The following is a 17993-nucleotide window of genomic DNA, read 5'->3' as shown; positions in this document are numbered from 1 at the left end:
ACAGTACAGGCACCTCTGACCAGGACTGGGAAGATCCATGACATTCTCAGGAGTGGATCACCACAGTCCTGAGGGCAAGTGGGGCAGCAGTCCTGCATCTCTTTACATTCAGAAGTATCCTACAGCAGCCATATAAGTACTGGGGCGGGGCAGTCACAATCCCTTCTCCTTGCATGGAGATAATCAGCAGGTCTGACACAAATGGGTTCTTCACAGTCAAGGATGTCATTTCACATATAGCCATGCTACATAATTCAGGGCAGGAAGTAAACACAGCTGGGGAACATAGTAAAGAGCTCAGGAAAAGGAATTGTCATCTGCATTGTACTCAGATGGGATTTTGATTTGAATCTACATGTCTTTCAAAGCCCTGAGAATAGTAGAGTAATTCACTGATCTCACAAGATTGATGTCTGCACACAAGATGTCCTCAAACATTATTGCTGGTGTACCTAACTCTGGATGGCTACAGGCCATCTGTAAGATACTTCCTAAGAGAGTTTTTATGCCTAACTATGCTCAAATTATATTTTTTTTCCCATGACCTTTCTCTTACATGATCTCCAGCTCCCCCTAAGCACTCTAGAGTTCTCCACAACATTCCATGGCTTCCTCTCAGTCTTGCCCACTGTACAAAGGTGCAAACCCCTACAATGATAAGCCACTTCCCAACAACTCTGCTGACTTGCCTTGACCATATCAGTGCTGAGCTTCTAGCACAACTTCTGCTTCCCAGAGTAACCAGAGCCAAAGCCTTGGAAGAAGCTGAACTCTTAAAAAGCTGCTCTTTTGTGCTGGGATCAGTCCTTCCAGCTCCAGTGTGGCAGCAGTTGTGCAGAGATCATAGAAAGCTGCCACAGAACATACATTGGAGGAGAAAGGCAGTGTGAAATTTCACTTTGCAAAGCTCATGGAGGCCATTGGTCTACCAGTGCAGAGCAAACTGTTTCTTTACGCTGCTTGTGAAACCTCCAATTCAGATAAACAAGGACCATCTAAAAACCCTTTGATCACATTTGATCTGAGCTCAAAGAATGGAAGTACTCCATCAATGAATACAAATAGTCACCTCCGGCAGCAAGAGGGAATCTAGCTGGTTTGAATTCCTGCAAACACTTGTATTAGAGAGAAGCAGAACATACGTGAAATTGCACAGCACTCTGAAGGGTGTTCGTGTGAGTTTGGGTTAGCATCCCTTAGCCCAGCACTCTCTGTCCTGGGCAGCAGAGGGCACTGCTTTTATAGCCTGATTTAACCAGAAGAGCAGGGAAAATCTCTGGAGAGTCCAGGACCTGGATTGCAAAAGGACTTGCACCATATTTGAGCAAGTTTCCTTCTACTTATGAAATGAATTTATTAAAGTTACCTCCTCTTTATGCTGCCAATGGTGCTTCAATTTGCAAGTGGTGAAGTCATGAATAGCTGGTGCAAATATCTGTTGACCAAATCTTTAAATTTTGTTGCTCTACAACAAATTTTTGTTCTTTCAGAGATACAGAAATAGATTTTTTTCTATCCCTCTTTTTGTGCAATCTGCATCCTAAAAAGTCTAAGAGCAACCATATTTGCAGGGAGAAGTATTTTAAAACCAATAAATTTTCAGTAAAAATAGCCACTGTAAATATTAAAATGTCATTACTGTGAAAATCTCATATTTCACAGGATCATACAGAATAGCAATAACAGACACAATTCTAATACAGCATCCTTCCAGCATATAGCCAATCTAGATCCCAATCCCAGCCTGCCCACCTATTCTCTGCTTGCCAGGTTTTTCAGCCCACTCATATTTTCACTACAGTGCAAGGTCTAGGCTTTGCCCTCCAGGTCTCCCAATCTGATCTGCTTCATCTGGACATGCCCTGACCCCCGAGTTCTCCATCAATCTCTTTGTTTCACTTCTTTTCTATCAGCTTCAACTTGTAATTCCCCACACAGTTTCCTCAGCCTACTATTTCCCAGACACATTCTTCTCACTTCCCTGCCTGTGGCTCATATCTCAGTGTCCTTTTGGTCCACAGGCTCTTCACCATTTGGCTCCCTATATAATCTTAGTAACCCACCCCTCCTCCTAGCTCCAGTGCCAAATTTTACAGGTTTTTTCCTATTCACCATTTCCTGAAGCATCTGGCTATGAGTTCCTCTCTTCAGAGCAGTCCCCTGGTCCAGAAGTAGAGCTCTTCCTTGCCATGCTTGAGTCTTGCTCTTTCTGTTTTTCAGTCAAGTAGATTTCTCATCATGCTGATCACAGAAATGGCCTTTATTCACAGTGCCTAGATCTGGACCAGGAAGCTTTTACAGCTGCAATATCAGAAATTCTCTCAGCCCTCAGCACAACATACATTCTCTCCATGGGCAGGAGCTCAGGAATTTTAGGTGCTAAAATTTAAGTCTAAAATTTGTGTGTATTGTGGACAGTGGAAAAGAGCCTATAATTCTATGGATTTTCGTGAGTGTGGGGAAGATAAAACCTTTGCAACCCCAAAATGTCATTTTGCATATCAACAGAAAGCAATGTTTCTTGAGGGAGAGAACAGGGATCCAATAATATTTTCCTAAGTCTAATAAATAGTTAATTTTTAAAAATAATATATTTTAAAAAACTTGTCTCTGGCAGATGGTCAGTAAGTAAAATGATAACCCTGATGATTATGAGCATCTAAATGTTAGAAGCACATAAAGATCTCATAAATGGAATTTCTGAACATTTTTAGTTATTGGTAAGGCTGCCAACAGATATAACTAAGGTGTTTTGATGAAAGCTTAAGGAGCTTCAGAAGAACAGATATGTTCCTAGGCTTTAGGATCTAAAAATACTTGGGATGAGAATTTCTGCATGTCTACCATTAAAAAGTCAAAAATCAGGAACGGAAAGTGCCCAGACATACTGATTACCAAAATCACTGTTAAAATATACACATGAACAGAGGGAACCTGAATGAAACCGAGGTATGAAAAAGTCCTTGACTAGGTATAACATTCAAATCTATTAGTAACTTCACACTTCTCAATAATTTGGTTAGCTCAGATTTAAAAAGTGCTTCTTACCTCATCTTATGGCCTTTCGTGGTGTGAAACTCCCACTGACTAGAAGAGTTTGGGAAATTTTTCATGAATAAGATCTGCTGGGCTGCCTCTTCTCTTTTTAGTTTCTAGAAGAGGAGTTATAATTTCTAAAAATTGCTTTAAGACAACATTTAGAAAATGCATTTAAATTTCATTCGAAAACAAGCTCTTTGCATGGCTTTATTCTGAGGATTGCTTTTGATTTGAAATACACATAATAAATCTTAATTCAAATGATTACTCATTTTTCAAAATTACCAGTGCCTGAAAATACAAACCAAGATTGGGAATTCATCCCTCAAGCGTAACTTAAATGAGATAATTGTGATAAACTAATTAGAAACTCTCATCAATCATCACATTTTTAACACAATATGGACCAGGTCAGCCAGTATTTCAAATCTTTTCCAGCAGTGAAAGCTGGAAACAGTCTGCAACAATACATACCCTTCTTTGCAGAATATATGCAAGCTCAAACCCCTTCCCTTTGTCCACAAGGAGCTGAAGCAGATCGTGCTCCATGTCAATAGAGCATGGCCACCAAGGATCATTTCCAGTGCCTTTATGCTTGCAGACCCCAAGAGTTCCAGAGACAAAACTGGGATTTGGTCTGCTGGGGCATTGCATGGCTTATGTCACCAACAAGAGCAGAGGTCACACAGCACTGCTTCTACAGTGCTGTGGGAAAACTATTATGGAGCTTTAATGTATATTGTTCTAGTAGCCAGATTCCTTCTCTCCCCCTTCAACTAGACAAGGAATGTTTGGATTAATTAGAAGGATTGTGGTGAGAAAACTGGTTTGTCATCATGAGTTCGTACTGATTTTGGTAACTGAGGAAAAACTCTTTAGGCTCTGCATCAATTTGCTTATTGTTACAGTGAGAGAAAAAAGTACACCTCCTCTCAACTCCTACCTCATGTTTAAGATTAGGTGGGGTAGAAACCTCTCCAGGCCTGAGCCTGCCATTTCACAGCAGTGAAAAATTATCCAAGGTGGCACTGCCATGGTCTTGACATCTATCTGCGTTTCTGCACCCCAGTCTGCCACTTCTGCTCTGTTGGCACTTACTTTGACCTCACTCTGTAGTGAGACAATATACACATAGATCTAGTTCTACCATAAAAAGAGAATCATTTGCCAAGAGTTTAGCTGCCCAGACTTGCTTACTGTGAATGGGATAAGCTTGAGTGAGTGTTGGCATAAAAGCAGAGGTAGATACCTGCCTCCAGAAGTTGAGTGGAAAAAAAAAGTAGAATTGAGCAGCTATATCAGCTTAAACTGCATACAAAATCCTAACAATTGTGGAAATGGGGAGGCATCTTATAGCTATTCTACTTCATGGAAATAATTCAGTATTGACTGACTTAAAATCAGTCAATACCAAATTCGTATTTGGTGAATAGGGCATTTGGCATGTTCAAGAACCTTTCTGAGTGACCAGAGAAAGCAGAGCAGCTCCAGGAAGAGACTGACCTGCCCTGAACAGGCAGTAAAATGTGGGATGCAAGGGAATAATACATCTCTGACTCTGACCTGTATCCCACAGCCCCAGCATGAAGATCCCAGTTGCCAGACCACTCTGACAGAATCACTTGTTTATCTGCCTTTAGTTTTTGTGTCAAACTTTAAAAGCTTTCTGTTTTGTCCCCAAATAGAAAAGCAAGATTTAGAAAATCCCAGCAAATTTTGTAGGACAAAAATATCTCCTTCTTGCTAAATATAATTTTTTGTTCCAGTCCCATGAGTACTGGGAACACTCTGTCACCTCAGTTGGGAGAAAAAGTATTTCTCAGTATTTCTTGTTTTGTTTATGGATATTCTCTGTTACAAGAATAAAACTGAGAAGGAAGGAATAACAATATATTTGAAAAACCAAAGTACAATTTAAAAAGAAACAGTCCTAAAGGAAGGAAAAATCGAGTACTGGTCATTGCTATGCAGTGTAACAGCTCTCTGAGACCCAGAAACACAAGCTGGGCCTTCCCTGGCCACAGGGGATATTTCACTTCTAGCTGGTGTTTCACCTCTTCAGAGCTTCCACTGGGTTTATTATTTTAATTGCTTTCTGTGATATTTTCAAGTTTTCATCTCAGACCAAAAGTAAAATTATATTGGAAAAAGTGAAAGAAAAGGGAAGACAGGCAGGATCAAATTACCAGTTACGGGATCATAAGAAGATGCTTTCTATTTCTGAATGCTTTTCATAGCATGACCTAGACATTTTTTCTAAGAAGAAGTTTCAATTTCAAACAAATTTAACCCTTGAGAGTGAAGCAATGTGAGGAGTTAGGAATCTGTTAAACTCTTAAATCATACTTCTGAAATATTTGGGGTTTTTTTTAGTTAATACATCCAAAAGTTATATTTAGATATTAGGTTCATTCTAGTAGTGTCAGTTAAGAGCTTACACACTGATTTCACTTTGCATACTAGAGAGAACTCCTCACTGCTCTTGGTCCTTCCCTTGGGAAAACAGAAAACAGCATATCTGATTTTCCAGATTTGAGGGTAATGAAGAGGCTCCCTTTTTCTAAGAAAGAAGCTTTTTAAAAGCCTACCCACTCTCTAAAACCCTTGACAATATTCTTTCCCTGGCAGCAAGCCACCAAAAAATGAGCTTCAGATAGTTGCTGCTGCTTTAACCCTTCCACAAGGTTTTGCCCCCCCCACACTCACCTGGCTGCCCCAACCCCCTAATTCCCGGTGTTTAATGGGTGATAACCCATACTGACCATCTATCCAATGACAATCTCAGCCACAGCGCTCAGGCTCTCATCCTCCTCTGTAAGTACAACACAGGCTCCAGCTCTCACCCTCACCCTGGAATTTCCTTTCGGTTGCCTGGTTCTTCTGACCTCCTGGTCTGGGGCTGCACAAAGACCACACTCGCAGCCCTCTCTGAGCCCTCAATGACATTTCCAGCTGTTTTCCTTTCCCATTCCGCTTCTTAATGACTTAACAACTGAGCTCTCCTGTGTGCCAGATCTAGATCTAGTTCACATAAGCTGAAGGAGTTTCTCTGGACGTATCGTTGTGTGCTGATTAAAAGCTATCCTGACATATCATTTAGCAAAACCAATATAAAAATGATAAAAAGGAAGCCATTTTACACATACAGACCAACACACAGATTTTACGTTGTTGCATAAATTACTTTATCACATATAGAAAAAAATCATGGTAATTTATGCAACAGGGAGAGAGCAAGCAGAAGGAATAGCGGAGCATTTTTCCTCTGTTAACTCCTCAATTGCAACGTGCTGCAGATGACTTTTTTTTTTTTTTGCTGAGGGTTACTAACGTGTGGTGAAGAGCTGTACCCAACCTGTCCACAAGCACTTGAACTGATGAAAGGATGTAACTGTACTCTGGAGCTCAAAAGAATTTATCCGTGAGGCAGAAAGACAATTACCTGAACGAAGACAGATATAGATTACTGAGTACTGAGATACTTACTTCCTAAACGAGGAAATATATCCTTATGGAAGTAGCGACGCTAAGGAAGGGGAGATGAGGGAAATGACCGAGCGGGTGCGAAGCCCTGCCGGAGAAGGAGAGGCGAATAGCAGCCAATCCTGTGGGGTAATCAAGAGTGCGCTTCCCGGCAGGAGGGATTAGGCTGAGTTTCCCAGTTACATTCCTCCATCTCAGGGTTTCACTCCTGGAGAAGAAATGCACCATATGCACCAGATCTGGAAGCAGTTCAGGAGAACCCCCCTCTGCCACCCCCTTTCCTCCCTCAAAGCCGGCGCCATCCACACTTAAGCAGAGAGGTGCAGGGGATGGGGGGCAGCGCTGCGCCCCGAGGCTGAGGGACGGGAGGTCAGTGCCGGGGCAGGACCCCCTCCCGGTGTGGGGTGGCCGTGCATGGAAGAGAGGGGCTGTGGCACGAAGTGGGACGGGGTGTGTGGGTGCTCGCTGGGGGAGGGTGCCTTGCTGGGGAGGGAGGGAGCGAACGGAGGAAAGGGCGTCCCTGCGTCGAGGGAAGAAGCCCCTCAGCAGGAGCTGAGGGGGGATGGAGGTAGGGGAGCCTGTGAAGGTGGGGGGCTTCTGGGGCAGGGATTGGTGCCTTTTGGCGGGGCCCTTGGGGAGGAGGGAGTCAGCCTCCCGGCGGAGGAGGGACCTGCGCTGGAGGGGAACCGGGGGGTGAGGAGGTCTCTGCGGGCAGGACTGCCTGGACCGGGGTGGGGAGCTTGGGGAGGAGGGGAACGACACGACACCTGAGGGGTTTGCGGGGGCTTGCAAAATGTTTTGGTGGCGTTGAGAGGGTCTGCAGGGGGGCCTCTGAGAAGCTCTGGGGGAACTCAGGGGTCAGGCGGGAGCTCTGAGATCTCCGAGGAACAGGGGCTGAGATCTGCCGGGCTTCGAGGGGTTTCGGGAGGGATTTGGGGAAGGCTGAGGGAGCTCCGCCGGCATTTGGCAGAACTCCGTGGAGCCCCGGAGGAAATCTGGGAACGAGGAGAGAGGCTGCAAGGAGCTAGGGGGGCTCTGAGGGGCTGGTGGAAGCCCTCGGGAAGGTCTGAGGGGATCTTGAGGGTGTCTCTGTGGGGAAAATCTGTGGAGAGGCTTTGAGGAGAATCTGAAGGGAGGCTCTGAGAGGATTTGGACGGAGAGCCCCTGGGATTGCCTGACGGAAGGTCTGAGGGGAGGCTCTGAGGGGATTTGAGGAGGCTGTCTAGAGATTTTAGGGGAGAGCCATGGGGACGCTTTGGGAGAAGTGGGTGTCTGAGGAGAGACTCTGAGACCAGAGAGGCTCTGAGGAGGCTTGGGGGCTCGGAGGGCCGGGGTGGGGGCGGGCTGCGGGGGCGTCCCGAGGGCGGCTGCAAGTCCCCTCTCCCCCCCGTGCAGGCTGCTGCCTTCCTACCCCCGTTACCGTGGCAACCGCCCGGGCTCCCCCAGCCCCGCACCGCCGCCGCCGCTGCCGCCGGAGCTGCTGGGCAGCCGCCTGCCGCCACCGGCCATGGAGCTACTGGCCGCGGCCCTCAGCGCCGCCTGCGCCTTCGACCAGGACGGCTCGCCGGGACAGCTCAGCAGGTGAGGGGGGTGCTGAGGGCGGGGGGCGCGGGGCGCGGGCGGGCGTAGGGGCCGCTCTCCCGCCGCTGTCCCGCCACTGCTCTGAGGGCGCCTCCGCCTCTCCGCAGGGTCCCCCCCGCCGCTGAGGAGACCCCTGCCGCCGGCACGGGCGCGGCACCGCCCGCACACCCCATGACGGCCGACTCCTGGAGGAACCTCATCGAGCACATCGGTAAGGAGCCGTGCCCACCGCGGGATGTCCGGCCGCCGCTGCGGCCTCACAACTTCGCCGCTTCTCCCGCTCCCCGCACCGACGGCGGCACAGCAGCCCCTAGAGGTGCCCCTCAGCCCAGCCGGACTGCACCTGCCGGCCCCCTGAACCCCCAAACCCAGAGCTAAGACAAGCGGTGCACAGATGGGGGGAGTTAAGGGCGGGGTAAGGGCTTGTGCTGCAGGTCCCCAATTCCCTGTCCTTGCTGGGAACCCCCTCACGATCATTACTGTGGCTTTTTGAGGTCTTTGGGGGCATCAGGTTTGCACGTTGCCCGGCAGTGGATTAATGCTGTTGCAGAACAGCCTAACCTTGTTCATAAATAATGATTATTCTTGTCATTACAAAACAATTAATCATTAAGGCTTCCCCAAACCTTTTACTAAAGTATGATTTTGCATACTCCGGAAGGCATAAGACTAAAGTATTTTTTTCACCCATCCCATTGGACATTAGTTGTATGCACCAGGTTCTGCATCTATTCAGTGTAACAGCCACTGGCATAGCACTTTCAACACAAAAATAAGTTATTTTATCATTTGTGGTCTCTAAAAAGGCAACATTGAGGTTATTCGTGTGACTATGGAGGAGAGGACTGTTAAGCATTTGATCTTACGGTTTTTTCTTTTATTTGTTATCTTTATCTTTTGTGGGATGGGGAGAGAACCTCCACAGCTTGTTTCTTGCTTTCCCACATAAGAATTGTGACATTCCTCAGAGGAATTTCATCAACAGCAAAGCTAAATCCCATCCTGAGGCAGGTTTTATGGTGAGAATATAGAAGCTTTGTTTTTGAACACTCCTGCTCAGTTTCAGGAAATAAAATCAACATACTTGAATCTAGAGGGCAGGACTGCAGCAGTTAGCATGGGAAAATCGAATATATAACTCTCAACAAGCAGCAATGCAAACCTCCCTGGCAGAAATGAGAAGGCTTCTTAGGCTATCTCTGCTGTTTGGTGCCAGGCTGTGGCATGCAAGGCTGATTCTTGGTACACCTGATGCCTTTGGGACAATGCTGGAGAAGGAGGCTGGTGTGAAACCAGCACCCTGACAGCATCTGTCAGACAAACCAGCTGAGTTTGCAGCCTCCTGGAGGATAGTAATGAGCAACTTGCATGAGTGTTGCCAGATCTGTTACCTGGTTTTGGCTGTGTAGATATTAACCTACTAAGGGACCTGTGTCAAAACACTGTCAGTTTACTGGGACTGTAAACTGTTTACTGGGACAGAGGTGAGATAAAAATACTAAAAGCAGCAGGACATCAGAGCAACCCAGCTGCTATATTCATATGTATTTTTGTGTGCTGTACATCAGAGGGAAGCTGTGCAGAACTCTGCACACATCAGTGCAACTGCAAGTAGGTCTGTTGCACCTTTATGGAGGAGACTGTGTTTTGACAATCTGAGGTGTTATGTTTATCCCCACCAGAGATGTTACATCAAATGGCTGGAGCTCACTCACTCCTTCCCTCCCTCCTGAGACATTAGGAGGACTCTTTGCCTGAAACTGGAGCAGAGAGTTTCAGAGAAAACCTCTCTGGGCCTCCTGGGATTTTACATAGCTTTCAATGCAATAACGTTTACTTTAAGAGCGCTGCTAACTCTCTAAGGCAAGGATTTCCACAATTAGTAAGTAGTTTATCAATTCCCCTCCCAGTTTTAAGAGAGCTAGGAAGGGAAATTCTGACAGGAAAATTAAATGGAATAAACAAAAAGGGAAGTGTCTGTTATGTACTATAAAAATTATGTAAACATGCCTCATGAAGATCAGTCTTAAACACTTAAGCCAACAGATAACACCAAACTCATGCTCTGACCATAGGGTTAACCGTTAGCCAGGTCACAGTAGGGACAGTTGGGACATTGAGCAATGAAGGGAGCTTATGCAGGTCTCTGACATTTTGTACTTGCTCGCTTACTAAATGTAAACATTTACTAAATAATTATATCATCTGAGTCACATTCAGCTATTGATCTCAGCTTTTTTTCTAAACATTCAGTAAGTTCCTACATGTATTGTTGTCTCCTTTCAACATGTCAAAACCTTGTTCCTTGACCTTGCATCTGTTCCCCCTCCTGTGCTGTGACATCTCCTGTTCCACCTGGACAAGGCCTTGCATAGCTTCTCTCCCTCTCTCTTATCTACGTAATTTTTCTACCCATTGTAACCTCTTTACTAACATATGGGTAGACCCTTAGGACCAAGACAGCAGGGATATCTTTTATCCTTGCTAGCACACCCTCCTTATTTCTTCCTACTCTTCTGCCTGCACATCTACCTGTCTTTTGTCTTTCTTCTGTAGCACCTTTCTGCTCTCTGCCCATATTGCTCTCTTAGAGCTGGTAGAGCTTCAACCAGTCTCCCTTGCTGTCATTTCCAATTGAATTCTGATGGTGGATGCTTTCCATCAGTCGGATCTTTCCATGCCTCTATTTGCTTTGCCTGCCACTGACAGCTCCCTAGCTCTTACCTGGTCAGTCTGAGAACCTGGAAACAAAACAAACTTTCATTATCTGAGTCTTATCTCCTTAAAAGCAAGAGACAAATAGTCTTGGGGATCTTTTAAAAAGGACTGCTCTTCAGAATTGCACGAGGGACCCTAAATCCCCCTTACACAAAGCATCCTCTGACTTGCACGGCAGAGCAGCAGCACAACATGGCTGTATACCTGCAGTCAAACACTGCAAGTATAATTATCTCCAATTTGAGTAAAATAGATTACGCTTCAGTTTCCCAGCGTGTTTTCCTTTGAGTCAAGCGCTGCCCACGCTGCTGCAGGATGTTGCTTCCCAGCTTGTCCTGCTCTCTGTGGGGCAAAAAGAACCCAGAGCCCTCAAGCACAGGCTCACCATACGCATCGGTACCACCAAAAGCAGCTCCAATTTAGCAGGCTCTCTGCTACATACCTGAAGGAGCATTTCCACCCTGCTACATCCTCAGCACTCTCCCTGATGGTGAAAAACAGCCTGAAATGCTTAGGAAAGCCATATAAACCTAGTTGACGCAGAGAGAAATTACATAAGTGGCAGCAGCATGCAAAACTTCAGGGGAAGTCTCCTCTGCTCAGTACTGTGTAGGAAGCTAACAGAAGACTGTATGGTTTCCTAGGCACAGCTACCCTTACTGCTATTTTAATCCAGTGTTGAACATCTTTCCAGGAAGAACAGATAACAGGACGCACTCGCAGGCTGCAGTAATGCTCTGCTTATTCCTGTGCCTTTCCCCAGCACATTTCCTATAGAGTTTTAGCACTGACTGGTACAGAGCCTCGTTGAAACTGGTCCAGAGATTTAATAGGCAGCAACATCTACATTTCTGCCCGCCTTAGACAAACTTTAATCCCATTGTCTCTCACCTTATTACACACAGAATCTCAGATCAAATGTCATGAATACATGTGACCGGATAAATTTTAACCCCTAATGATCCAGACAAAATAAATTATTTAGCATAGTTTTTTATCGTCAAAGGCTTTTCTCTTTATTCATTCATGTTACACTGCAATTCAAGTATAAACCAAGGGAGATAATGTAAATTGTGCTTCTTCAATTTCATTAAGGGAAGAAAGTGACTCAGTGTACTCATACTCTCCTGCCTTTACATGTCTTCTAAATTACATTTTATATTCAAGCAATTAAAATTCTGGGTCCTACAGATGGTTCAAAAAGAAAAATGGGACAGTTTGAAAGCCCTCAGAGAGACAAAGGATGTTCTAAAGATTGACAGTGAACTTCAGGATTCCTGCCTTTTTCGTGCTGTCAGTCGATATTGGAGTAGAGGCAAATCCAGTGCAATTTCATCTTCTCCTGAAGTTAGTAATTGAAACTTGGAAGACACCTGGTGTCATTGATGTGCTGCCCCACAGTGTGAACTCAGAGCCTGTTCCTTAGTGCTGTAGCAAATAGGTACCTTTTGGATATTAATTTTGTATCTTCAAGCATCATAGAAACTAAGGAAAACAGCAGGATATTAAGCAACATTCCAAGGCTAACCATGAAGTCCATACCAAAACAAACCTAGTAACTGGAGCTAGTTGTCCCAAAGCTTCACCTGTCTAATGCCAGTAGCAGCAGCTCAGTGTTTCCTCATTAAGGATTTTTGTGGCCATCAAATTGCTCCTTTTAAAGTCATTTCAATGTGTGCAGTATTACTTTTCCAGACACGCACTTAAACATAGACATCAACCTATATAACTTGTAACATAGTAATATAACGGAGAAAATCAAGGTTTAAAAGACATTTAAAAGCGTGACAGATCAGTTATTTTGTGTCTTCTGAGTGATCATGGATTCATCTGACTGTATTACTAAATGTCTTGTGAGAGCAGATTTTAAACAATGCTTTAGATTTAGAAATGGCCTTCCATTTATAGTTTCCACTTCTGGCTGAAGTAGGAATACCATAACAGGCTTTTCACTCTGCATGGAAGGGACATCTCTCACCTCTGCTGAGGTGAACTAAAGCAAAGCAATTGTCCTTTCCCACAATACTGCTCTACTATCTCGTTCAGTTGTAACCTCTCAGACCTGCTATGTTCCTTCCTAGGGCTCTTGTACCAGGAATACCGAGATAAATCTACGCGCGAGGAGATTGAAACCAGGCGGTTGCAGGACTCACAGACAGACCCTGAGGAGACTTCACCCAGTGAGGAAACCCCGTCTGAAGCAGAACCCACAAGTACAACTGAAAACAAAGCTCCACCACAAATTAATTTGCTGAGAAATTCCAACTCCAGGTTCAACTTATGGCAAGATCTTCCTGAGGTCCAGAGCAGTGGTGTCCTCAGCATCCTCCAGCCAGATGAGATCAAGCTGCAGGAGGTAATGGAAGAATACTAAGAATATTTCTTAACCATGTTGCTGCTAAAAAAATGGAGATTGAATTAGGTCAAATGATCAAGATTTAAAAACTAAAAGCTTCACAGCAGTCACAGACAAGCCTTGCCCTGTTGAGTACTTTCTGAGTTGCACTGGTCAGCGTACTACTCACTGTTTATTGTGAAACAGCAGACATTGTTCTGCATGCTACTGCCACTGGATATTTCTGTAGCAAAAGGAACTTCTTTCCCCTTTTCTGATTCAGTGTTATGAGCAATTTACAAAGGAAGAGGGATATTTAGGAGGTTTTTACAAATGAGCCGTTGGTTCCAGTGCACATTAATCCTTTTCCAAAGTAACTATCAGGACACATAACTTTCCACCAGAAATCTTCGAAGAATTCAACCATTAACTGTAAGGTTTTGAATATATTGACGTAGTAGAAATAGAAGAGATAGAGATTGATAAACGTCCTTATATTTAGTTGTTGTTACTTGGAGTCTATTGCAGACAGTAAAAAATAATGACAGGTATATTTGCATTTAGCTATGCAGTGCAGTGACATCACTATTTTAGAGCCATGTGCCGTGACATACAGGACTATACTGAGAGGGGTAGGTGAGGGTAGCTGTCACAAGTGGTGACAACATCAGTTGCAACACAATTTACAACTGGTTGCTATTTTGGGTATCACGGAGAGTGTGAGTGTTCTTTGTCACTCCAGAGCACTGCATCCACCCTCTCCAGCAGTGGAGAGGGCAAACCCTGTTAAGTGTGTGATTTGCATTGTGGTACGAGGAGTGGGCTTGCCAAGGCTCTATCCCACAAGTCCAGCTGTACTCCAGGATTGCTTCTGATGAGATGGTGGGATGGGTGTGGCAGTGTATTAGTCCTGGCTCATGGGATTGTACCCAAAGTGCTGAAGAACATCTCGGGGTGTAAGCAGTCCTTCCTAAGTTCAGTTCGACTTCCATAATCCACGCTGATGAACACCTTGTGCACACAGTGCCGGTCCCAGCTAGGGCTGTAAGTTGACTGTCACACTGGAAAGGTTTATCTCATGCACCCCAAGGGCTGTGCTATTCACACACTTAGTGGAGCAGACTGGTGTTTACATACAGTAGTTTGGGCTAGCAAGCGCAGGCTGTTAGTGTATCAGGGTTAGGGCTGAAGGTGAGTGAAATGATTTATTGTTTCTCCATGTTCTTCTGCACTGTTATTTGGATTTGTTCTGTTTACCTGGTAAAACACGGTACTTCCAAGTGCCAGCATTACAAATACAATCTGGCATCTGAAAAATTACAGGCTTTTATTTTTATTTTTGCTTCAAAATGAAGAATTTTTGTGGAGAAATATTTTGCTTAAAAGTGTGCATTATAGATTTCAGAACTTGTCAGTTCTGTTAAGTTACATTTGTTACCTGTATGTGTTTTTGGGAAAAAAATCTCAGTGCTGCTAAACCCCAATATTAAATGTGCTCAATTTTCTTCTTTCTGTTAAAATAACCAGAGAAATAAAGCAGTTGGAGAATGGGACAGTGCTGTCATAAAGAAGTGCTGTGCCTTCTCCACTGTTAGTTTATCAGACCTGAAATTTTCTTCCTGCTTGTCCTGGGATTAGCACAGGAAGAGATTATAAAATTGCTCCAAGCCAGAAAGCTGTGAAATTGGCTGAACATTGAACAGATAGAGTGGAGAATTTGCTTTGTGAGGAGAATCGAGGTCAGAAAACAAGGAGGGCTAGAGAAGTCACTGGAGCTATTGAAGAGATGAGGTTGAATTCAGTCTTGCTGTAAGCAAGCACTACTTGCTCCTGCAGTTCTGGAACTCTATTCATGTTGGATGTGAACTGTGAGAGTGAGCTGTACATGAGGGCTTAATTTAGTAAATGTAAAATGTTCAGCTTCATAAAGAAGAATTGGAGAAGTTTTCCTGAAGTACAGGACAGCAGAAATTCTGGAGTGAATATCTTAAGGACAAAACTGTATTTTCTGACCCATTTTATCTTCAAAGCTGTAGTAAACACAGGGACTAGAAAAGCTTGCATGTCTTCAGCCAGGAAAGGTGAAGCAAGAGTATTATTTTGATCACAGGGAGAAATACTGGTACACAAATGGAAAGAAAGTTGAACACCTTGCTTCATAGCTGAGGAAGGGAACACCACTGTAGCTGTGATAGAGCAGGGCTTAAACAGTCAGAGAAAAAGTTGATTATCTGAAATAATCTTCAAAGTGAAAGAGACTAGAACAAGAAGAGAAATCTGGTGTTCATTAGTGGCAATGATGGAAAATTACTGAGCAGCTAATCAATGCAAGATTAAAAAAAAAAAAGGTTTTCAAGCATCAAAGCAAGAAACTTGACTGGAAGAGCAGTGGATGCTTGAAAAGTATCATAGCAAGTGTTTTTTTTTAATTGTCCCCATTGGAACAAACAAGCCAGATATTTTCACTAAGGATTTCATTATTCCTTTAGTACAGCCTGCATTCTGGACCTGCCCTTGCAGGTCTGGCACCCTCCACTATGGCAAACAGCAAACACAAATTCTACAGTCAGACTTGGCAGAAAAAAATCCTGACTTGGAGTCTCAGGAAAGCTATAGTGCGAAATGATTGGAGGTGCCAATCTCCAGAATCCCTGGAAGGGACAGGCTATTCTAACACGTCCTGTATATCTTTGCCTGTTTCCACCTCTCTCATTTATCAAATAAAACTTTCATTTATCAAATAAAAAGGTACAGTTAAAGCTGTAAAAGTTACATTTAGGACTAAGCCAGTTGTGCAGAAAGAGAGAGGTTCTCTCACAGGTTCACCCAGCACCTGGGTAAAGCTTCTGGGAGAAGTTGAGCTGATACTCCTCCACTTTTCTCATTAGGAATCTGGCCTTGAAAAAAATCCAGTGTCCTCTTATTTCTTAAACACTGTCTGTTCCATGGTCACTGACTAAGTTCATCTGTATGGACACCCTTTGTCTTCCTTCTGGGGGCTGTGCAGGCACAATCTCCTCCTCTGGTGCAGGAAACCATTTGTTGGACTTAAGTGCCCACTGGAAACATTTCCAAGGGTGCCAACCCTGCAAGGAGCTGAAATGTCACTTCAACTAACTGCTATTTTAGCAGCTCCAGATTGGGTAACAGTCCCTCCTTGCTGAACCCATTCCCCCAGATCTTTGACTGCAGCACAGTGTCAGGGACACAACCCAGGTCTCTACTTCAAGTTCTTATGTGATGCACAGTGGTATTTACAGGAAAAGGCCAAAAACTGATCAGTGGAAAATTCCAAATAATTTCTTTAAAGAGAAAAAACAGACAACAGCCAAGCCACAAGACAGACCCCCAGCGAATTTAGAGTATATTTTTCTATGTACACATCACAAAAACCACTGCATGTACCTGTGGCTCCATATGACCTCCTCAACTTTAGCTGGGCCCCAGCAGCTGCTGAGAACCAGCAGAGCTCAGGGCCTGACACCCGCACTGCCTGGCCAGCCTCCCCCCTCAGCAGGGTGCAACAGAGGAGCTGTGGGAACGAGGGGAGCTTTGAAGCAGCTTTAGATCCAAGGGAGCAAAACTTTCACCGAACTACCAACTGCCTCTCCTAGTAATGGCAGCATTGGCCATGGACCCCAGGACAAGGAACCCAAGGTACCCCTTCGTCAAGAGATGCCTGAGGGATCTAACAACATTGTGTTGAACCTCTGTGAGAATCTTCAGTTAATCTTACTTCAACTAATGGATTCAGTAGTTGTGTAAATAAGCCTTTTGTATCTACCTCTCAACAGAGACAACAAATACACCCCCAGAGAGTAAGGGATCTCTGTGTGGTAATAGTGGAATGTCCTTGCACCACTTGCAGTAGGTAGAAGACTTTATATCTACATCTCATTAAAGTGATTTTTATTTCTGAACAAAACCATCAATTTGCCTTTCCGCTTCCACAGACCACATACTTGGCCTGAGAAAACCAGGCTTTGCTCCAGGGTTTTCTCTTCTAACAGGATAAGCAAAGGCTGAAATTTTGAGATTATTTATGATTTCTGGTAGTAGTTAGGCACTACTGTATCTTGTCCTGTTCTGTTGTGAATGGGGACAGAAAAGTGTATGGCCAGGGCTGATCAGGGAGTCTCACTTGGACAGTAACAGCTGTATCTCCTCTAGGTCAGGGCTGATGGTTGTGGGAGGAAGATTTCCCTAACTAACTCACGGTCTCCTGTAACATGTGGCAAATGCTTTGTGGGCTTATCTCTCCCTGCAGCCTGGGCCTGCAGGGTGGATGCGAGGTCTGTGGCTGTGCAGCACAGATGTTCTCATCAATGCCCGGTGTGCCTCTGGTACCTGCTGACTTCCTTCTTTGGGATTTTCCCCCAGGCCATGTTTGAGCTGGTTACTTCCGAAGCATCATATTACAAGAGTCTGAATCTGCTGGTGTCTCACTTCATGGAGAATGAACGTCTGAAAAAGATCTTACACCAGTCTGAGGCACACATCCTCTTCTCCAATGTGCTGGATGTCATGGCTGTCAGCGAGCGGTAAGTTGGCTGCTGGCTGGCACTGAAAGCAGCAGCTGTAGGTAACTGCAGTTGTAGAGGGACAGAGGAGCTGACTTCTCCTGCGAATTGCCTGGGACAGATAGGTCACAATTAATATGGGTGCTGACTTTGTCATTTAGCTTCCTGTTGGACCTCGAGCAGCGAGTGGAAGAGAACATCGTGATCTCGGATGTGTGTGATATTGTCTACCAGCACACAGTTAATCACTTCTCTGTGTACATCACCTATGTCTCCAACCAGACCTACCAGGAGAGAACCTACAAGCAGCTTCTGTG

General features: G+C 44.7%; 2 protein-coding genes across 10 annotated transcripts in view; one reads left to right on the top strand and one right to left on the bottom strand.

The window, feature by feature from the left end:
- The window catches only part of NEU2 (neuraminidase 2), a 38637-nt gene extending 31985 nt beyond the window's left edge, over positions 1 to 6652 (bottom strand). For 3 of the 6 annotated variants that reach the window (XM_038145985.1, XM_038145987.1, XM_038145983.1), the window contains exons 1-2: positions 5802 to 6544; positions 3049 to 3152 (exon numbers count right to left, since the gene is read on the bottom strand). The gene's annotated coding sequence lies outside the window, so the exon portion shown is untranslated. Of the gene's footprint in view, positions 1 to 3048; positions 3153 to 5801 lie in introns of all 6 variants that reach the window. The other 3 variants (XM_038145984.1, XM_038145986.1, XM_038145988.1) reach the window with 3 other exon arrangements.
- NGEF (neuronal guanine nucleotide exchange factor) overlaps positions 1 to 17993 on the top strand; it is a 48309-nt gene that overhangs the window by 16161 nt on the left and 14155 nt on the right. For 2 of the 4 annotated variants that reach the window (XM_038145978.1, XM_038145979.1), the window contains 5 exons: positions 7918 to 8103; positions 8211 to 8314; positions 12903 to 13177; positions 17537 to 17697; positions 17838 to 17990. In XM_038145978.1, coding sequence (XP_038001906.1) covers positions 7918 to 8103; positions 8211 to 8314; positions 12903 to 13177; positions 17537 to 17697; positions 17838 to 17990 — 879 coding nt within the window. Of the gene's footprint in view, positions 1 to 6745; positions 6892 to 6940; positions 7091 to 7917; positions 8104 to 8210; positions 8315 to 12902; positions 13178 to 17536; positions 17698 to 17837; positions 17991 to 17993 lie in introns of those variants that run through there. The other 2 variants (XM_038145981.1, XM_038145980.1) reach the window with 2 other exon arrangements.

This window comes from Motacilla alba, chromosome 9 (assembly GCF_015832195.1).
Source record: "Motacilla alba alba isolate MOTALB_02 chromosome 9, Motacilla_alba_V1.0_pri, whole genome shotgun sequence".
Taxonomy (NCBI): domain Eukaryota; kingdom Metazoa; phylum Chordata; class Aves; order Passeriformes; family Motacillidae; genus Motacilla; species Motacilla alba.
Note: the sequence above shows the minus strand (reverse complement) of the source record. Positions and strands in the feature narration are given on the sequence as shown.